The 21,754-nt window shown below is 33.5% G+C and overlaps 4 protein-coding genes across 6 annotated transcripts; 2 read left to right on the forward strand and 2 right to left on the reverse strand.

The window, feature by feature from the left end:
* LOC18610029 (cyclin-SDS) lies at positions 783-5,012 on the reverse strand. 2 transcript variants are annotated; one of them, XM_018114792.1, is made up of 7 exons: positions 3,755-5,012; positions 3,489-3,656; positions 2,600-2,766; positions 2,238-2,366; positions 1,873-2,053; positions 1,382-1,426; positions 783-1,179 (listed from the first exon to the last, which is right to left on the reverse strand). In XM_018114792.1, exons 1-7 carry the CDS (start codon positions 4,817-4,819, stop codon positions 1,168-1,170), a joined length of 1,767 nt encoding a protein of 588 aa, XP_017970281.1. In that variant the 5' UTR covers positions 4,820-5,012; the 3' UTR covers positions 783-1,167. The 2 variants fall into 2 exon arrangements, with proteins under 2 accessions (XP_017970281.1, XP_007045512.2); XM_007045450.2 differs by having other exon boundaries at positions 783-1,200.
* On the reverse strand, positions 5,920-8,511 carry LOC18610030 (50S ribosomal protein HLP, mitochondrial). Its single transcript, XM_007045451.2, has 4 exons — positions 8,308-8,511; positions 7,826-7,917; positions 6,678-7,053; positions 5,920-6,211 (listed from the first exon to the last, which is right to left on the reverse strand). Exons 1-3 carry the CDS (start codon positions 8,339-8,341, stop codon positions 6,679-6,681), a joined length of 501 nt encoding a protein of 166 aa, XP_007045513.1. The 5' UTR covers positions 8,342-8,511; the 3' UTR covers positions 5,920-6,211; position 6,678.
* LOC18610031 (vacuolar fusion protein CCZ1 homolog) lies at positions 8,577-14,852 on the forward strand. 2 transcript variants are annotated; one of them, XM_007045455.2, is made up of 11 exons: positions 8,577-8,685; positions 8,802-9,010; positions 9,117-9,210; positions 9,512-9,695; positions 9,798-9,836; positions 9,946-10,055; positions 11,128-11,223; positions 11,413-11,871; positions 12,555-12,710; positions 13,818-14,047; positions 14,425-14,852. In XM_007045455.2, exons 2-11 carry the CDS (start codon positions 8,829-8,831, stop codon positions 14,453-14,455), a joined length of 1,581 nt encoding a protein of 526 aa, XP_007045517.2. In that variant the 5' UTR covers positions 8,577-8,685; positions 8,802-8,828; the 3' UTR covers positions 14,456-14,852. The 2 variants fall into 2 exon arrangements, with proteins under 2 accessions (XP_007045517.2, XP_007045520.2); XM_007045458.2 differs by lacking the exon at positions 9,798-9,836.
* Positions 15,764-18,003, forward strand: LOC18610032 (small nuclear ribonucleoprotein Sm D2). Its single transcript, XM_007045465.2, has 6 exons — positions 15,764-15,867; positions 16,891-16,948; positions 17,053-17,071; positions 17,234-17,311; positions 17,407-17,511; positions 17,612-18,003. Exons 2-6 carry the CDS (start codon positions 16,944-16,946, stop codon positions 17,726-17,728), a joined length of 324 nt encoding a protein of 107 aa, XP_007045527.1. The 5' UTR covers positions 15,764-15,867; positions 16,891-16,943; the 3' UTR covers positions 17,729-18,003.

Genomic DNA, 21,754 nt, shown 5'->3' on the forward strand with positions numbered 1-21,754 from the left:
ATAATTTAGTTATTTATATTAAAAAAGATATTGCTATCACCGAATAAAACTTTCTTAAAATACTATTATAAATTTTTTTTATTTTTTTTAATTTACATATTATATAAAATTATTATTTATTATAAATATTTTGATTATTAATAGTTAAGTTTAATATATTAATTTTAAAAATTTTTAATTTTTATTCTTCTTAATTTTTTATCCTTTCAATAAAAATTAACTAACTCTATTCCTATGTACAAATAAGAAGCGGTGAGAATTGCTAAACAACATTTGGCTGGCTATGGAACTAGAGAAAATAGGCTTATGACATCAGAAAGAAAGTAGGGTAGACAACAGTAATCTATTGAAATATTTAGTACGGCCTTTCTTACAGGCGTCGTGGTATTTTTCTGTTACTACTATTTTTCATTTTCTGTTCTTTTCTTTTTGAGAAGAAATGATGAAACCGTGGAACCAGTTGTCTTTGGACAACTGTCTTAAACTTTTCCCCGAGGTTTAAAAAGTTGTAATTTGTACTCTCCCCTGGCAAATACTAACAGAACATTTTCAGTGAGCTGTAACTGTAACCAAAATGTTTGCCTTTTACCTAGTTTCGAAGTTATTTGTTTATCCCAAATAACAGTTACGCTGATGGCCCGCATGTATATTTGGGGTCATTATTTAGTTAAACCCCAGAACCGTTGCACCCAAATCCAGCAGCTAATGTAAGCACAAGACTTAATATAATTTCTACTAATTACTACACTAACGTAAAGAGCATGAGAGGAAACAACAAGAAAAACAAAAACCAGGCAGTCTTATTACTACAGCTATAAATTTTTGTCATTGCATGCATAGTAACAAAATATTTTTTAACACAATACTGCATTTGCAGTTATTGAGCATGCAAAAAAAATATAGTTGTGTATTTTACTTCACATGAGCTTCCCCTACAATTATGAACAGCTTACAACAAATATCCTTCAACGGTAAGTTGGAAAGGAATTAGGTTTCAATTACCCGATTTTTTGTTTTTGGGGGGAGGGAGCAAATTTTGTTACCTGTACCCCCTGGTTGATCAGGCTTTGCTGAGGTCTCTGCCACCCAGCTTCCAACCAAATGCTTTTGTTGGAGGAAAAAATGGTAATGGTAAATGATGTTCAGGTTCCTTTCTCTGCCATTATGCTAGTTTACATACTGTACCAACCAGTCCAAGCTCTGTTTAGTCGACATTATCAGTGAACTTAATAATGTATCAATGATAAATATGAAGCAGAGCAGAAAGAAAAAACGGCAAATGAATGTTATAAATACATAATTATGAACCAGCAGCACTAGCAGGCAGATGATGCAAAAAAAAAAAATTTTACAACATAATTCCATCATGTAGTGACCATACCATCATGCATTCAGGCAAATCATTATCTTTGGTTCTCATATGAATCTGCAAAACAGGCAGAATATTAAGATTTTAGGAGATTTTTAATGTACATCAGTATATAGATTAGTGCTAATACAAAGACATTCTGAAGATATTCTTCAAGGAGAACAATGATCAAGTTAAGACAGTACTGCAAAATGTGTAACAAATAGTTACGTTGTATCGTTCTCAATATAAGGATTTACTTAATTATTGGTGTAAAAATTAGTAATTAAATTAAAAAAGGATAAGTATAGTTTTGCAAGCTAAAATAAAATATTTATCCTGTTTCAACCCTCTGTAGAACATAACGCGGTACTATGCCATGCTTTTAGTGATATTATCGTGAATGATTATCTGCACAAGTTTATTGACGAGGGGCAAAAATTATCTGCCTATCTCTGTTTCATGAGGCAATTCGAAGCTTCTACATCTTTCAACAGCACATCCTGAGTGTAAAATTTTGTTACCTCAATGACTTGGTGATATGATGCATGTTGATTGCCATCCATAGAAGCCATAATGACGACCCCGGCCGCAACAGTTGATGGCCAATAACGCAGCTGTTCGTGGTCTGACAGTGCAAGCACTGCTAGATACTTGGCCCTCTTTTCGACCTCTGCATCAGCCTTGGCTGCTTTCAGGTAGAACCTAGGATAATTATAGATCAAATCCTGCTTCAGTTTATAAAATGTTTAGGAAACAAGTCAAAAATTGCAGCACGTACTCTTCATAGAACAAATAATTAAGGGAAAAAATTAAAAGAATATGGATAAGCGTTTGAGTCTAAATGTGTTGACGGTAGGTTCTTCGGACTTGGGTAGAAGAAGTGTACCACAAGAAGTTATATATGGTAGGCAGGAAACATTGGAAGTTGAGAACCTCCATCACCAGCCATTCCATGGCCACCACTTCATTTCTGCTGTACGTGTTGCTTCCTATGCAAAAATTCTTTTGCCGCACACTGATATATGCATAGCCACACATAAATTTAGTTTAGCAAGTTCCTTTCGTCAGAAAAAAAATTCAATTCAAAAGGAACTATGATCCTTATTCTAAGGTTATTTTCACCTTTTCCATTGGCCTAAGCCACAGTGGACTGTAATAAAACATGTTAAAACAATCTAACAAGTTCCCATCGTTATTTTCTATATTCCCTTAAAGAGGTTCATCGAAAGAGTGCGACTCGCTAATCACCTGTTATAAGGCTGATTTTCTTCAATTCTTATGGCCAACGCAAGACAGGCTATTCCAACGATCTGAAGACTCCTTCTATTTTTAAAGTATCCTTTACTAAGGAATCTGTCAAGCAAGCAAACTCCAAGGAATATTGTCTCCTCCTGGAAATCCTTTGCAGTACATTGCTGCTTATTGATAATCAGAAAACATACCCAATCAACTTTTACAACTCATTACAATTAAACAAATAAAGAAGATATTATAATGCATGTTGCAAGCTAAAACAAAAAATAATTTAAAAATGCTCAGGGTTGAAAGGAGAAACACAGCAAAGGAGATTGAGGTTTAGCTCAAAACAATGAGTTCTCAGATGCCTTAAGCCTTAACGATCAATGACATCTATATGAAATGATCGACTTAACTTTACAGTTTACACCCAAGACTCATTCAGTTACAGCCTGAAGGGGATTCGATGGAATCGCCTGCAAGGCACCGAAGTTACAGGCCACCGAGGTTAGCACAATCTATCACCAAGCGGTTCAAACAGAAAAATGACGAAGGAAAAATAAAAAATAAATAAACAAAAAGAAAACTTTCAAATAGCCTTGGCCAATAAAAAGGAAGCAATGGAAAGCGAACTATAGCTGGGATTCTTCATAGTAACCGCCGTTTCATGAATACTTGAACAACACGAGGAGAAGTTGTAGTATGTCTTTTCGTGCCTTAAAGTAGTGACGTGTCAAAATATGATTCAATTACACAGTGCTCGTGGAAAATCCTCAATGCAGAGAAATATCTGAAATGTAGTTTTTGACTTGTGCTTCTTCTTCAAACGTGTCCAGAAAAGCAACTGAAAATCTAGTGCTTTGAGAAAACCAAAGATCGCCATAACGATTAATTGACTGACCTCAACGATCCAGCGGACGATGAAAGAACGTTGTTGGAGAATAAGATCGCCGTAGTCAGTTGTCAATCGGTATTCCTCGGCATAATCACGCAAAAACACTTGCCTTCTCTCTCTCTCCCTCAACCTCTTATAAGTCTCCTCGTCTTCCTCGTCTTCAAAAGTCACCATCTTAACAAAAATAGAAACAAAAAAAATCACTAAAATTAATTCAAATTAAAAAAATTCATTCAAAGAAATAACTGAAAAATGTTGTGTAGACTTATTACTGTATGATTAAGGTGACGCTCATCTTCAACGCGTGAAGCAAATTTAGGATCTAAAGGAGAGGTTGATCTAGAGAATTGTTGTTTGAACTCGAGAAAAAGAGAGTAAGTCAATGAAGTAGGAGAGTCATTGGTCGATTTCTCTGAGAATTGGCTTCCAGAATCGAAGAAAAGAGAAGGAGTGTAATCTGACAAATCTAAATCTGAAGTTTCAGGGAAAAAATCCGATTGCAGCTCAGAAAACGCAGTCTCGTGACTCGATGAGTCTTCAGACACGACTTTCTCCAATGAGAACTGTTCGTCACAAGCGAGTTGCGAAGAATCTAAACCGGAGAAGCTCTTCGGCTTTTGGTCCACAACAGACTCCGAGTTCGAAACGGTGAAATTGGCGTCAACGACGTCGTTTATATTCTCTTTGAATGATGCAGTGCCGAACTTCGAAGTTGAGCAAAACTCAAAGCCGGAAGTCACCGAAACGAGGTCGTTCTCTTTCTTCTCCGATGAGAGTTTTGTGGTTTCATGAGGAATCAACTCGACGCATGAAATATCCGAACGCGTAACGGCTTCGAGAGAAACCGAAACCGCGTCGTTTTTCTCAATTTCCTTCAAATTTTCGCTTCGTTTCTTCAACTTAGAACTTCGTTCACCAAAAACACCAAAATCAGCAACAGAATTGGATTCAACGCAAGAAGATTCACTCACTTCACCTTCATTTCCATTCGCTTCTCTTTCCTTCTTGTAATACGATCTCGTGATCCTCCTAAACTGTGAATCTCTAATTTCATCATTTCCTTGATTTTTAGCTCCATAGCCACCTTGGATTTCACCAAACTTCCTCTTCTTCCGAGTTGAAACTCGGCTCGAATCGCAAGAAACTACATCGGCGTCGAAGTAAGAGCAGGAACTGGAATCAACAGAGAGAGTCGTTCGCTTTTGGAGAACAAATGGAGCGATCTGAGAACGCCTTCTTCGAGGTCGCTTTGAACGGAGTTTCTTCTTTATAAAGGTCGTCGTCGCAGCTGCTGGTTCCATCTTTTTGTTCTTCGATGGTTTGATCTTCAATTTCATTTTCAGTGATTTTGCTTAGATTTTGATTTTTGAATTGTAAGTTTTGTTTGGAATTAGATGTTTGAATTGGGAGAGATGATGCAGTGTGTAATATAGAGTAGACTGTGGAGTTGAAGCTTTAGCGGTTTATGGACGTTGTGGGAGTAGTGGGACTGGGGAGGCTGATAGCATCTTTATGCTGTATGCGGTCTCACGTCAGCACCCATGCACCTTCATTATCATATTTTTTTTATACCAAAAAACGTAATTAGTCATATATAACTTTTCATAAAAAAGACATAGTTTTTCATATTAAAAATATATCAATAAATTTTTTTGAATTAAATAATTATAATTGTCTTTGAAATGGAAAAAAAAATGAATGAAGTGCAATAGAAAAAAACGGCGAATTACTTAAATTATTTCAATAAGTATCAAATAATTATTTTTTGTGTTTGAGTTTTTTAATATTTTATAATACTTCAATAACCCTATTTGTTCATGTTTTCCATAATTATTATTGACAAAGTACTTCCAAAATTATCAATAATAGATAAAAATTACTTAAGAAAAAGGAGCGTTTTTAAGGTTACTATTTTTGCGGATGATTAGTTATCAAAAAAGTTATAAAGCCATCTGATATTTGAGAACATTATATTTAACATTTCAACAACCTTATGTTACAGAATATTCATAGAAATTACTTACAAAGTACGTCCAACATTACCAAAAAATAAATAACTAATTAAAAATAATAATGCATTTTGAGGTTATTGCTTTGCAAACTAAGATTATTAACATGTTATAAAATCATTTAATATTTCAATAATCAAGCATCTAACATTCTAACATTCTTAAGTTAGTGAATATACATATATATATATATATATATATATACACACACTTGATCTAACTGTAACTATATTTAACATTTAAATAACACCTAGAGTGAATTAATACTAAACTTAAATTGGAACCCTTTTTTTTTTAATCTTTTCATTATTTACTTTAAAATTTTGCTCTTCGAGGAAACTGTTGTCTTCCTATTTTTTAGAGTGCTAACTGCTAAGTATCTTCCATTGTCAAAGATTTTAACCCCATGCAACATTGGTGAACAAAACTACACAAAAGAGGCCAGTAATATTTAGCTAACTCCTTGAACAAAAAAACTTGCTGCTGCCATGTGAACAAACTCGTACTCCATTGACTGAAACTAAGCTTACATTTCATTTGATTAAAGACCCCGCCCACAAACAAAAAGGCTGTAAATCATTCATAAACTTCAGGCCGCCCCTGGCACCTTTCCTCTGCTACCTCAATCAACATGCTTGGTTCCATCATCAAAGCCGGTTTGTCTCTTGCTTTGAGGGGGATGGGCCTTTCTGATATCTTCCATTTCTTCCTCCATTGGTTCTGCAATAATAAGTAGTTGGTTATGGCCATGAAAGTTTACTTCAGTTGATCAGTCTTTTGTGCCTTTGCCAGGCAATTTTAAGTCCAGGACTATGTGCCCACAGTCGAACCAAAAAACACAAGAAAGTGATAAATCTAAAACAGAAATACGAGACGAGAAGATATATTATTGTAATCTTCATGAACTTTCATGTCAATGACTCTCTTAAAATTCGCGTCATTATAAACACCGAGAGTGATTTTGCAGTTCAAAACAAAGTTTTGCATCTTCTTTTAAAAATGATTCCTCCAGGCTATATCTTTGCTGAATCGGTGAGAAAAAGATATTATTCCCAATGGCAATAATTTGGTACTCTATGGTGCTAAATCAGGAACAGAAAAAAGGTTGGATTTAGCACTCTAATGATTAAATTCCATCTTTTACTGATACATGGACACATAGGCAAGCACACAAAGAGAGCCATACCTCAGGCAATATGCTTGGCCAAAGTAAGGATCTTGACATGCTTTTTATTCCTTAGCTCATGAGGTACAGGCCCAAATACTCTAGTCCCAATTGGCTGGCCTTGCTTATCAACAAGTACAACTGCATTATCATCAAACTTGACCTCACTCCCATCACAACGACCCCTCTGCATGGCAGCCCGTACAACCACACCATAGACAACCTTTCCTTTCTTCACTTTTCCATTAGGCATTGCTTCCTTAACTGATGCAACTATAGTGTCCCCCAGTCTTGCTCCTTTCTTCCCCTTTAGAGCTTGTATACACATCACTTTTTTTGCACCTGAGTTGTCCACAACTTTGAGAACAGTCCTCATCTGTATGAAAGTCCTTTGCTGCTGTAAAACGTCATAAAAAAAAAAAAAACAGAAAAGTCTTGTTTAAAAGAGGTAACAAGGATTAGACATATAGAGTTTTGATTAAACAAAGGTCATTCAGGATCGACTTAGTTAAATAGCTAAAAATGAAGGGAAAAAAATGTCTTCCCACCCCCAGCTAAGACAGACAATTAAATAAAAGTGACAGTATCTAGCCTTTGGTTAATATAGCATACATTTTCTACATATAAGTACAGAATCATGTTTGTCGCAGAGGATGGAAACTAAGACAAATCTACAATAGCATCATCTCCTTGTTCTTTGGTTGAGGATGCTTAAAAGCCAGCCTGGCAGCCTTCCTTATTATTATTAGTCAAACTAAAAATTGACAGAAAAATGGAATCGATTTGGAAAGTTGGCATGGTAACCATGGACTCAGTACAATTTCAGATTAAGCTAGCACTAAGCTCAAGTTCAACATAAATCAGAAGACGAGTGTAGATTTGGTTTAAAATTTGCTCTAATCTGTCACAGAGATACAGCAAACTAGAGACATCAAGCTTAAACTCACTGAAAACTTTTAATAGAATAGTTAAGGAGATAATAGTCAGTAGACAATTGGTATAACCTCCTAGTCAAATTCATTTACTTATTTCCATCACACTTTTTGGAAGATGATGACAAACCTGTTCCTGGCTCTTTAATAATCTGAAGCACATCGCACATGAAGCAAATTAAACTTCATCAGAATTACCTCATAAGCTTAAAACAAGCATTGGAAAGAATCACTCACCTGAGACCATACATTGTTGCCCACAACCTCATTCGATGCACTCTGCAAACCAGACAAGTTATTTCCAAGCCCTCCTAACAATGAGCGGCCCACTAGTTTTGTTTTCCAACAGAAAAAAAGATACAGTGAGTCAACCAGGAGAAATCCATTAAAAAATTAGAACCAGAATCAAAACCCCATTTTCATCAAAGAAATCTGGGTAATACTAATAGCTACTAAGGAATTGGGTATAGACTCCAGAACATTTTAATCACTAGCAAAGCCAAGTTTGAACATCCTTCAGCGTTCAGGACCCTTCAGCATGATTTGACTTAACATCCCAACTGATGTAAGTTAATTTCTACCGAGCAACATAGCTCTTACAAGTATTTTTTATCAAGCAGAGACTACTATGTACATTCCATCATCAAAATAATCTCATTCCTTACCGTTACAAAATCACTACTTGTAGTAATGAACAGAAACTTCATAAACTTACGTACCGCGGGAACATTTAGAGGCAAAACTAGCCGCCATTTATCCACCAAACGTTCCACCCTGTAACCCAAGAAATGAAAGAAACGGAAAATCCTTTCCCTGTATCTTGCCAGCAACCAAATTGAGAAGCTTGAAAATTGAAATGGTAGAGAAGAAACCCTAAGCAATTCGGGAAGACTGGTTTTGGGCATTAGGCCCAAACCTTGACTCCCAACCTTCAATTGGGCTTTAGCCCGATCGTCTTTTTTTTTGTTTGTAATTTACAGATGCTTATTCCACCTACTATTCAAAGTCTCGCTCTCTTTATTTGGTTACTGAGGATCTGAGAAGCTCCGTCACCAAATTTTATGCATTTCAGCATTTGATCTTTGTTGCTGTGTCAAGTCAGTTTTTTCGCATTTTTCCGTCATTTTATCTTTAATTTCCCCTTCTTTTCCCATTAATTTTAACTCCATAGCTTTTTGCATTAAAATTTTGCTTTTCTATCTGTTTCAATTAGGTCCATTGAACCAGTACAAAAAATTTGATGGGTTTGGCCTCTATTGGCACTGCTAGTGAAGGCATGCAACTCTGCATATTTGATTTGAGAAGGGGCCAGCATGAAGGCCAAGAACTTGACAAAATTTTGTTCTTCTTTCCTGCTGATTTGCCCTTTTCGACTCAACTCTCCGTGATTGGGCTCAGTGAAGGGCTTATTACATTCACGCGGTCAGTACTAAGTAACCGCTTTCGTGATCGAATGCATTCGAATTAAATTAGAACTAAATTTTGTTGTGTAGCTAGTTCTTTGAGGAATAATTTGAGTTTTCCGCAGAATTTTCTCTCCGGAGGCCGCTTGCGAGGTTATAGAAGCAGAGAGACATTCTCATGTTTTTTACGAGGCAGAGCCGGATATCTGGATGGTTATGGTATGGACGTGGTTGTAACTTTCTTGCATGAAATATTTTACTATGTCCATCTTCTTCTGAATGATAATTTTACAAATAGATGCAGAAATACTTTGTTATTCATGTCAATAGACTGTGTTGAAATCATTTTAACATTATATAGAAGTATTTTATTAATTACTGTCGTTTTGTTGGAAAAGAAAAAAGTACATATATCTTGGTCAATCTGAAACATTTTGGTCCCTTGATATTAGAATTTGTCATTATAACCTTTGTGAAATCTGTTCTAGGTAAGTCTGATATCTGCTATACCTTGTTGTAGGTAGTGGAGAAAAGTAAGGAGTTGGAAGCCATATGGCGGATTGACGCGTTAAGAGAGGTTCTTAAGGAAATTCACTCCCTTTTCATGATGTTTCACGGATCTATAAGAGCATTGCTTGACAAAGAACCTAGTGGAGAACTAACTCGAGCTCATTTATACCCTTTCATCATGGATTATCTGAGAGGTAAATTGTTATGAAATTTTATGGGCGGTTAAAATTGTGCTAATTTTATTTGTTCCTTTGACTTTGATTCAAAATTTTTCATTGTAAGTCACTAATTGTCAGCATGTCAAAAGCGGTCTCCCTTGGATGAGTGCTGCTGGGGTAATGCTGAAGTTGCTGTATCAAATGGCCTTCACTGGATTTGTGCTTCCAAGTTTTGCTGAAGTTGCTATATCTCATGCCTTATGTATAACTTTTATCTTTGAGGCAGATTTTCTGGTTGGGAAGAAACTCCAGTTGCCATCATTCCGTGACTGTTTAAAGGAACGAAGGACTGTACAGATGCTAACTGTAGGACGGGAAGCTGCAATTGAAGTTCAGGTTTGTGTTAAGAATTGTGTTCCGTAGTCATATGTTCTTGAAATGCTACAATTCGTTCATATTTTACCAAATAAGTGGTTTAAAGTTTCTACTTCTGATAAAGAAACTTAAATTTTGGTAGTTTCAGGTTATGTTCCCTTGTAACCAAATTCATTAGTGACCAGATTGTATAATGTCAAATTGATAATTTCTGTGCTTGAATGAGTCTGTTCTGCTTACAAGTCTTTCCATAATCATATAGTTTGATTGTGAGCTCTGGTGCCATCATTACTCCAAATCAATTGATCCATCAAACCAATTTTTCCACCATAGGTGTAAAAGTTTCCCATATATTCTTCCCACCATCAATTTCTAGCTATATAATTAGTGCGAAGTGACACTATAGATATGAGTGTAATTATTTTTGGAATCATCAAGATTTTTTTCTCTTGTCAGTTGGCAAGTTAACACAATCAAGCTCATCTTTAAGATCCTGAATCATGAGTCGTCTATAGAACTGCTACACACTTATCAATATCATGTTGTCTTATTTTCTTCTAACTGTATATATAGGGTATAGCATTAATGGATGAAGGGAATTGCACAATGTACAAGCATTAATGGATGAAGGGAATTAAGAAAAACTAGTAAAAGGAGTTTAATAGAGCACTAGATGCTTCTGTTTGCTTTGCTTTTTAAGTTTACAAGAATAAAAGATATAGCATTAATGGATGAAGGGAATTACACAATTTTGATGGTTGATCTTGTAATTAAATGTTTGGTTGTTCCCAAAATGCATTTGGATGGTCCTATTTGACCTTTATTCCAGTTGCCAGAGTTGGCAGCATTCTATGGTTCTGTTTTTTTTGTTCTACTTCAATTTTCAAATTGTTTTTAAACTTGAACTGAAACATTTTAAAACCAGGATATTAGAAGCTTATTGCATTCAAGTATTGCTTCTATGCTTGATTAAAACTTTATCTATTTGTCTATTGTAAGCATATAAGACAAATTGTAAAATATGTACCTTAAAATGGGAGTTGTGCAATTGTTATTTCTTTATAGTTTTAATGATTCCATCTTGTTTTGGCAGACACTGGTCCGGGTACTAGAATCGTGTGCTGGCAACACACCGTGCTCGTCACTCATTTTATTTCAGGACCTGCTCGTATCCACAACGCTTTCTCCTGTATGGTCCAATTTTTGAAGCTGATGTAGCTAGTTTTCTCATTTTTGTTAGATGCCTCACCTTTTATCCTAAAGTGGCATAAATCTTCAACAGCTAAATAACTTTACCTTGTCAAAATTCTGATAGGAACGATTCCAGTTAGGCGTTTTTCATATTTAATACTAATGCTCCTAATGATCTTGTTCTCAGGAGGATACCATAAACTTATTCACATATGCTGTTCTAAGGCTAACGCCGCATGCTCTATCCTCTGGTGCAAGTTCCTGGTCCTATTTACGCAAAGGAAATTCTTCATCACATGTTGCTACTGTATCGACCTTGGCCCCCTCTGGATCTGTTTCAGAACAATTTTATGGCTCACGTGATACTTCTCCTGCTGGAGATAATAGATATCGTATTACAAGGCCCTTACAGCATGACAAGTGGTTCAAAGGGAAGGATGGTTTTCTTAGTACTGATATTTGGGGTATGGATGCTGGAAGCTTGAATGTTACCACTCCAACAGTTTGGCTACGGCAGACGGAGGAGAGGATGTATCTCTGTGCTTATCAGTACAGAAGCCTTACATTGATCCTTCTTATTCCTTTTTCATCCATCCTCAATGGGGAGCAAGGTGTTTCAGTTGTGAAACAACAACTTCTTGAAAATGTTGGTTCTTACACGTGCTATATATCATACTTACCATCAGCATTTCCATTTATCAACCAGTTCATTTAAATACTCTTCTGTTAGTTTCACACATTTGATGCAGTTTTCTCTTTGTATCCACATTGTCTTTCTTATAGAGTTGTCTTGCCTCTTGTCTAGTGTCACTTCTTATCGTTCAAAATCTTCCTTTTGTATCTTAGATCCTTTGCCCTCCTATAGAGCCCTTTGCCTTAGTGGTTTCTGCTTGTTTGGATTGCAAGGTATGATAGGTTATGTTTCTCTTTTTCTCTAAACCAACAGCACTATTTTGAGCTTGATATTAGAAATATATTCCTTCCTTTCCAAGTCTTGTTACATAAATTTTCTTGCCAATTCATTCATTTGTTGCACTCAAAGTTTTGGCATCCATCTTTTCCAATATATAGTTGGTATGAACAAGGATTGGTGATATAAACATTTGAAAAACCTCTGTCTTGATAGTTATAGTCATATTCTAAATGACACTCATTTGTAGGACATCCCAAATGAAGGAATAAGCATGATGTAAGCATCAAAGTAGTCCTAACAGACAATGGTCCTTATGTATTAGGTTCAACATAAATACACCAAGTTGAAAAATGATATGTTTCCACGATCAGCACGGCTGACCACCTCTTTTTTCTTGCGTTTTCTACAATTTCTAGGCATCACTAAAGATTTTGAAAGTTGAAGAAAAGTTGTCAAAGGGATGGGGTGGAGAGAATGCTTATCACGTTAGTGGGTACCGTTACTTGTTAGTGGATGGTAACAGAGAGATATCCAGGGCTTCACCCCCAGCAAAGGTTACAACACTTACAAAGGTAAAACACATTGCTGTTGTTTTGCATGGTTATAACAAATTGTTTGCTTGAACATGAAAAAACTGAATACTTATGATCAATTTCAGTGATTTAAAGTTTGCCAAATAAAAGGTGTTATCATTTGTTGTGTCTTATAATTAGGTGATAATCAAATTCAAATTATACTTTAACTATTATGAAGAACAGTATTGTGGATAGGGGAGCATGGATGAGTTGAGAAATTCTAATCTTGATTTATTAGGGGTTAGTGTTGCATCTTTTTGATCATGTATATTTCGTAAGCTATATTTTTCTCAATTTTTATCTTCATGAAATATGTCTACCTTGAGGGATGGATTAGTGGATGCTCAAATATCTTATGCACCAAAATTATGAATTTGTAACTTCATCAATTGTTTTGTTGGCCAACTGGGTGCCTTATTTATTTAACTTTTCTTGGCAACCTGATTTAGAACAAGGATCATAACCATTCATGGACATTTATCTGTCTCCATCCTTCAACCATTAAAGTTAGTGGCTGAAGATTCACATAGATTTTTGTGAAGCCTAGATATTTAAAAATGCTGATGGCTTAAAATGTCTAATTTCTAGGTCGGTGGAAAATATTTTAACAACCTTCTTATGGGGATCTTAAAATTGAATCAGTTATGTTTTTGCTATTTTGCTAGGTTGCTTCTTACAGGCAACATGGTTTAGGAGTGGTCCTGACTCATGATAGAATTAAATTGAATTTTAGTATGTCCTTCTGAAAAATATTAAGTGCCCAGAGTTCAAGTGACCAAAGCACTAAGCATAATTTTGCTCTTTCTTTCAGTAAGTTCATAGTACTAGATGTTAAGATTGGTTTTGATGATCTATTTTACAGTAGACAGCCTTTATGGTTGTTCTCTTTATTGTTCCCTAAAGTTTATTCAGGTCAAATTTGATATCCAATTGTCAATTAAATTTCAGCTCTAAGAGTTGATAATAAGTTACAGTTGATGGTGCTTTCTGATGTTATCTAGAAAGTAGATGCTTCCCAACCTCAAACCTTTTTGCAATCCACTGAGTTATCAAGATAAATTATAAAGCCTTTGATGGCTCTTTGTTTTCATTATCATAATGCAGGAATCTTTACTTGCCTTAAATAGGCTTAGAGAAGAAGTTGATTCAGAAAAGAGTCGAGCAAAATGGGATAATCCAGGTCATGACAAAGATTTGGAAGTGTGCATTAGAGCAAAAAATAATGCTTGGGCCATTGCTCGTATTACTGGAGGGAAGGAGCTTTATATGGTACTAGAGAAAGCTAATGAAACGCTCCTCTACGCATCTGATGCTGTTGAGAAATTCAGTAACAGGTAGTGGATTTTAGCTGTGATTGTGCAATTGTGCCTTATACAAGATTGTTATTATCACTTTACAATTTATTCCTATTTATTAGTTCTTATTTCTCATATCTTAACTTTCTTTTTGCATAAGAAAATCCTCAAATATGTTATGGAGTTACACAGTTATCATCAATGATTCTACCAAAGTATATTTTGAGCTATAAAGATTTATTAGTGAATAATTCTCTGCCCTGAGGTATTTCTTATTTATTATATGACTAAAACCATTGTCCATCCTCCTTTAAAACACATCTTTTCGTGAACACCAGAGTTTACAATATGATATCCATGGGATTTCAGATCTTTCAAAGGCAAATTCATCATTGTTATTTCTATGACTCTTGCAGATATTGCAGTGGAGCATTTTCTTTGGACTAGTCAAAATTTCTGGAGGAATTGGTATCATAATAGTGTAACAATAATGAGAGATACATATGGTGGATGAGCATTTTCTTTCCCTTGCTTTGGCAACCTCTGCAGATATGAGGTTTCCTCTCACTACTGATATTTATGGCATAAAATTAAAATGAGAAAAGCTGAGCTTCTATCAGTTGTATGTAAAGTGTAATTTGTGGCTGATGCATTTAAAATTGTTGATTTATTCATTTATTTTTCTCTAGTGCCCTCATATTTTTCTATAGACTTTAGCTTTTTATAAACTGTTATTTATTTATTCTGTACAAGACATGAAATCGAGCACGGAGCCAGTGAATCTAGGGCAAATAGAGGAGCTGAATACTTTTATCTTCTTATATAGATGTTGTGTAGCTTGTAAGAGTATGTTGTACTACTTTTGGGCTATTTTGTCATTCTAGTTTTCCACATAGATTTTTTGTTCTCAAATATAGAGAAGTCATTTCAAGAACTGCATATGTTTTTCCCTTTGGTTGAATGAAAAGCCCTTAAAGCTCAAGCCGATTACTCTGCTAAGAGAGCTGTCCAGTATACTTAAAGCTATAACTGCTAAACAGAAAACATCAACCGCTAAACAATTAGGGGAAAATGATTCACTGACTAATGTTGTGTAAAATGCAATGCAAAATAGAAAAGAATAACAAAATGTTCCATTTGTTTCTGTTGTATAATAATTGTTTCTATTCTTTAAAGGTAAAATATTCTCATCTTTTTAAATTTTAATTGAAATTTTAAGTGGGTCTAATAGTTTTCGAAACGGATATTTAATTTAAAAAAAAAAAAATTTTTGTTGAACATATAAGTTCAGTTGTTAGTCAACTATTAATGTTTTCATTAATTTAATGATGTTATTACATTGAAATGATAATTTTACTTTTTATTAATTTTAAAAACTATTATTATATAGATTTTATTAATTTAAAAATTTTGAAGAATTAGGAGCATCAATCGGTACTTCTTTTTTAAAACAAATTATATAATAATAATACTTTAAATTTATAAAAAAAATATTTTAATTTTTTCATATTATCTACTAATGGCGTTTATACTTTTGGAACAGCGTACCTATTTCAAAAATTAATAAATTCATTTAAAATTTGTTTGAGTATTTTACTTAGTTTTTAATAACCCTGCCGTCCAAACGTTGTAGTGGTTAATCAAATTAAAAGGTTTAGGCCCATAAACTAAACAAACGCATAGCCCAAACCTTAAAAACCATTGGGCTAAAGATACTAAAGCCTATCCAGAAGTCCAAGACCAAAAACCCTAATTTAAAAGCACTAGGGTTTTCTTTCAGTCGTCGGAGTCTCTATAAAGCGGCTCTCTACTCATCCGTTTCTCTTCAAACCAGATCTCATCGGTGTAGCGCCAATCAAGTAAATCTCTACTCTCCCTCTTCTTTTTTCTGCATTTCTCTTACTTTTTCATAATTCTTAGCGAGTTTTTTCGCTTTTTTTTTTTTATTTTCTGTTTAAATTCTTAGGGTTTTTCAATTTTCTAATGATAGCGCAAAATGTTTCTGATGATGATATAAACCATAAAAACTTTCGTTATTCTGAGAGGAAAATCGATGCGGAATCCTATATGGAGACCTGAGCTGAAGAGACATTTTAGTTTTCCCGCTATTTAATTTCAAATTTATATTTTGGTTTTTGTTTTTATTGATCGATTTTTCATGTTTGCCTCTGAGGATGATTGAAAATGAAAACTTTCGTTCTTCCGAGAAAGTGCATGCGGAGAATTTCTGGAGACCTGAACTGAAGAGGCTTCATTTCATCCTTACTGTAAAACTTTTAGTAGTTTTTATAACTTAGCTTATGTTTTTTTTACAATTAGTTTTAGGCAAAGAATTTGTTTACAATTTTAATTATTATATTATAACTTGTAAGTGACCTTTTCGGGAATAGGCATTGAAGGTCTTCTGTCACTCTGATGATGTTTACTATAAAAACTTTCGTTCTCCTGAGCTAATAAATGCTGAAAAATTATGGAGACCTGAGCTGAAGAGTTTAAGAAGATCATTTCATTGTGATACATGTGGTTTCTGTGTGAAAATAAAGTAAAATGAAAAAACTGAACTGGCGTTGTTTGTCATTTCAAGTTAATTAGGTAAATTTTTGAAAAACTAGATTTTGCATATGTTTTCACTAGTAATCCTTTGGTTTTTGTTTCATTGGGCAATTTTCAGTGCAGCTATAATGATATCATTTCCATTCGGGCAATTTTTATGGTGCTGGCATAGTCATGCATTTTCATATACTATTAGTGTTTCAATAAGTTTAGTATTCTTTTGGTAGGCATTGAACATTGTTTCTGTCCCCATGCTGGTTCTATTTTCGAGTTATTGCTAGTTTATTAAGTTTCCTGTGTTCTAATGGTATTTTGCCTTGCTTTTGCAGATCTTTGTTTTGGTTTTACTGGGAGATAGCACTGAAAGCTTCCGTAGTTGAAAATGAGGTACTAATTGGTCAATCCTTTTTCTTTTCATTGCTTGGTTTCTGTTGCTTTTCATTTATGGTACACTAACCCTCTCTTTTGGTTTGCTGCTTCTCCCTTTGCAGTCGGCCAATGGAAGAAGAAGTAAGTTAAATGCCTGTTTTTGATGTTGTTTTGTTTTCACGTAAAATGTATTATGTTTGCTAATATTCATCTCTTGTTTATATAGCCGTCTTGCAAAAGTCATTACCTAAGTATCTTTCCAATTTTTTATTGTCCAAAAGCTTATCAAAGTGTTTGTTGCAGACGACAAAGAATGAGGAAGAGGAATTTAACACAGGACCACTGTCCGTTCTGATGATGAGTGTTAAAAATAACACTCAGGTAATATGCCCATCTTCTGATCCCTTGCAAATACTCATCTACATTTTATTGAGCATGTGCTTATTTAGAACTGAATTTGACTTTTATGGAAGCAGGTTCTCATCAACTGTCGTAACAATAAAAAGCTTCTAGGCCGAGTGAGAGCCTTTGATCGGCACTGCAACATGGTTTTGGAAAATGTCAGGGAGATGTGGACTGAGGTTTGTTTTTCTTTATATGTTGTATGCTTTCCCCCAACTTATGAATCTATCGTTACATTTTTATACAAAGGTTAAATTGTTTCATCATCTTATTGTACAGGTACCAAAGACTGGGAAAGGCAAGAAAAAGGCACTTCCAGTTAACAAGGACAGATTCATCAGTAAGATGTTCCTTAGGGGAGATTCTGTTATAATTGTTCTTAGAAATCCCAAGTAATGTTAGTACATTTGGTGGTGTCAATTATGAAAACTTCCTTGAGAGCTTGGACTTTGCACTTGCAGTGAATCGCCCTCTCGTCCCTACACCATTTTACCTTCTTCACTGCTTTTCTGTTACTGAAGTTACTGTAGCAAGTATTGTATTAGTTGTAAATTACTAATTCTAGTAAACTTGACAGAAGTGTTTTTTGAGTGACTTTTGCATGTTGTGTTTCCTGAATCAGTACCAGTTATTTTGAGATGTGAATGAACAGCAGGGGAGGATGTGTGAAACAGTTATGTCATGTCAGAACCATGTTGGATGATCAATGCTTTTTAATGTTGAAGTGAGGCCAGCCTAAATCTGACAATGTGTAGCGTCTCTCTGAATGCTATCGTAGTTCTTCTCATCTGTCTGGTTTTTTATCTTCTCCTTTGAATCGTAGTTTGCAGACTCTTCACATCTTTTAATTCTTAAAATGCTCTGCAGCCCCAACAATAGAGAAAATAAGATAAGAGGAACACACCGAGAGGTTAGGCTGAAATTAGCTAATCAAAAACGTTGCTGAATTTCCTCTTTATAAATCTTCTCTTAAAGATGGAAGAAAATCATGAAAATCGAATTTGAAAGCAGAGTTGACAAATCAAGAATTATATCACAAATGTTAATATTAGAAAAAGTATAATGTCCAAAGTTCTTAAATTATATCAAAAAAATTTATTAAGTTTCTATATTTTTGTTGTATTCAATTAAAGTTTTTACTTTTATTTTGAAATATACTTTTATTACATTTAATTAAATGTTTTATTTTTATTTTAAATAAACAAGTATATTTCGCTTTTCATTAGCTAATTATAATTAGAGTTAATTACACCTATAAGTTGTCATATAATTTATCACACGATATATTTAACGATAACACTGACACTCAAACTGTCGCTAACTATGACTTGATTTTTTCTGTTTAGCCCAACCACGTCTCAAAATAATTGGTTCAGGGAGCTTCAAATCAAACTCGAATGATTTTCTAGATATTGTGAATAATAAAAAAGAGGGGTAGGGTAATATATGAAATGGTTTAGCCACATGTCAATGTCAAAATCATTGGATTTTTATGGTTATATTTCCGTGCACAAGAATAATTTTATAAATTAATATGATATTTTTAATAAAATACTTTTAAATCAAATATTATAATTTAATTTTTTTAAAATTTTTAATTAATATTTTCTCATATATATCAAACGTCGCAATGTTATTTTTAAATAATTACATTTTTAATAAAACATCAAATATCAAGAGACAATAACGCACGTTTTAAGATTCGAATTGCTTTCTCACAAACTTTGTTCTATATATATAGAGGAAAAAAAAACCTGTTTGACTTCTATATTTTTTAATCTCATTCAATACTTAAAAACTATTTTTGATGATTAAATAAATGAAATAATTGTAATAAAACTTTTGTAAATTAATATTTAATAAATTAATAACTTCAATTAAATAATATTTAACCGGTTTAGACTTAAGACTAACATGATAAATTAATAATTTATTAAATTTATAAGATANCAAACTATATATACATAATTCAATTATAAGGGCTTGGTAAAATATAATTCCAATATTACTTTTTTTTTTTTAAATTGATGTCTCTTTGGACTTTATCTCTAACTTTTCTTAGTGCATTAAAAAGCTCTGATATAATGTTCTCGTAATGTAAAAGAAAATTATGCAACATGATTATTCCTTTGAGTGCATCTTTGAGCGAGACAGACTCCAATACGGAATTATCGTCTTCAACTGTATTTTTTTTGTTATTTTTTAAGACATTTTCAAAAAATCGCTTGTCACGAATAGTGATAATTCATAATTCAGTAATTAAATAATATTCTTATAATAACAATACATAATACATGCATCAAGTTCAATGTTTAAAAAAAAATAAAAAATAACTTGATAAATTAATAAATTATTAATTTATTAATTAAATAATATCTAGATTAGTTAATAAATTTTTATGGTCTCAATAGTATTAATTTATAAAAGTTTTATTATAAATAGATCATTGTTGACAAAAAATAATTATAATATGAAAAAACAATCATGAACACATCAATATATAGAGAATGACGAAACATTTTTTCACACTTGGAGCAATAAAACAGGGCAGAAGTTAACAAAAAAAAAAAAAGAACTTTGATGTGTATTTCATACTAAAATTTAAATTTATCATAAGGTTAACGTTTAAATATTTTTTACATAATCCCTAAAAAGATAAAAATAAACTACTACAAAAAATAAGAAAAAAACCGATATCAGAAATTAAAAAATGAAAAAAAAAATCATATAGCTAATTGATTGGTAGAGCTTGAGGGTTATTTGCTATTATTATAATACCTTATAATGAGTTACGAAGTATTCTCAAGCTTACCAAACAACAACCTGTCTTTTATCTTAGTGAGTAGAAACAGCACAGCTGGATTCAACCTATTAACTCCCACTTGGCCACTTTCCATCCAAAATCAAAAGCCATGTTCTTCCTTGTCTATACACAAAACAAATGGCAGCATTAAATGCTTTCCGTGGAAGCTCTCATGTTTCTTGTTGAATCTCTTTGGGCTTTCAAATGTTTCGGCGACGATGTCTTGGTTAGGTAATATGGGTTTTAAGTTAAATTAATTAAATGGGGGAGGAGGGTTTAAATTCAAAGATAGAGAGAATCTGTGATGATGGCACTGCCACTGCCAGAAAAGGAAAAAGCAAAGCAAGAAAATCCCGTGCTTATCCTCACCAGAAAGTCAGGGCGTGTGGCTCAACATATCTTGCAGAATATTCTGCGCCTACTTTTCTCCGTACCTTTAATGGCTGGCGTGTGCTTGCCACAAGCATCAAAAACAAAAATATCGTAAGGCAATCCAACACCGATTGCTAACAATAGTCGGTATGATAATCTGTTATTAATCTAATACATTTGCAATTCTACGAAAATCAGAGCAAAAACACAGTAAATTATGATGAATTACTATATATTTTGAGCAATTTAATCATCAAATTGGTACCCGAGATAACATCAAGCAACCAGGATTAATAAACTCTGATACTCTTAGTAATCAGCAGTGTATAGTAATTAGTAACTAGAGACGAAAGGTTCGGGATAACTTAATTTGTTATTCTTCACAGAGAGAGAGAGAGAGAGAGAGAGAGAGAGAGAAGGCATTTGAAATATGCATGGCTAAATTCAGTGAAAGGAGGAGGACTAGGTGATGAAGGCAAATAGAAATGGGGAATATTTTTTTAATTGATTCAATGTCAAGTAGAAACAGGTATGATGACCAAAGGCTAGAAGATATTTCACTAAGCGAAAGGGAACCACATGGCCCGTTCGTATAAGGCAATGAATGAGTAGGCATGATGGCCAGCAGTGGGTGGTCATGTTGGAAAGTTGCTCTGATATCATTCTTCCAATGCTGAAAAGTAAAAAAGCAACACTTCTTTGTTTTCCCAATTTCCTTTTTCTGTTTCAGTTTCATAAAAAGAGATCACTTGTTAATGATTTACTTCATCTAAATTACATGATGAAATCTATTACTATGAGAATGAGAAAATGAGTTATACAGTCCAAATGTCATGTCAAAATTTTAAAAATAATAAATAAAATATTTTAATTTTATATTAAATAAATAAAAAATTTTAAAAATTTATAAATATAAATACTACACATTATTTTAGATTAATTTATTACAGAGAATATTAATTTTATGATAAAATAATATCAGAGTGATTCAACTTACACCAAACTCATACTAAATACCACTAAAGGAGAAGACAAACGTGTAATCCAATTGAATAAAAGAGAATGACACATCAAACAGATTAGAATAAATAAATAAAATATTTTAATTTTATATCGAATAAATAAAATAATCTTTAATAATTTATATGGACAAGAACGTTTTATCTTTATTAAATTAATTTTTTTAAAAAAAGATTAATCATAAACACCAAACCAAACCAAACTCTCCCTGCTTGACTGATTATTAA

This window comes from Theobroma cacao, chromosome 2, assembly GCF_000208745.1.
Source record: "Theobroma cacao cultivar B97-61/B2 chromosome 2, Criollo_cocoa_genome_V2, whole genome shotgun sequence".
Lineage (NCBI taxonomy): Eukaryota > Viridiplantae > Streptophyta > Magnoliopsida > Malvales > Malvaceae > Theobroma > Theobroma cacao.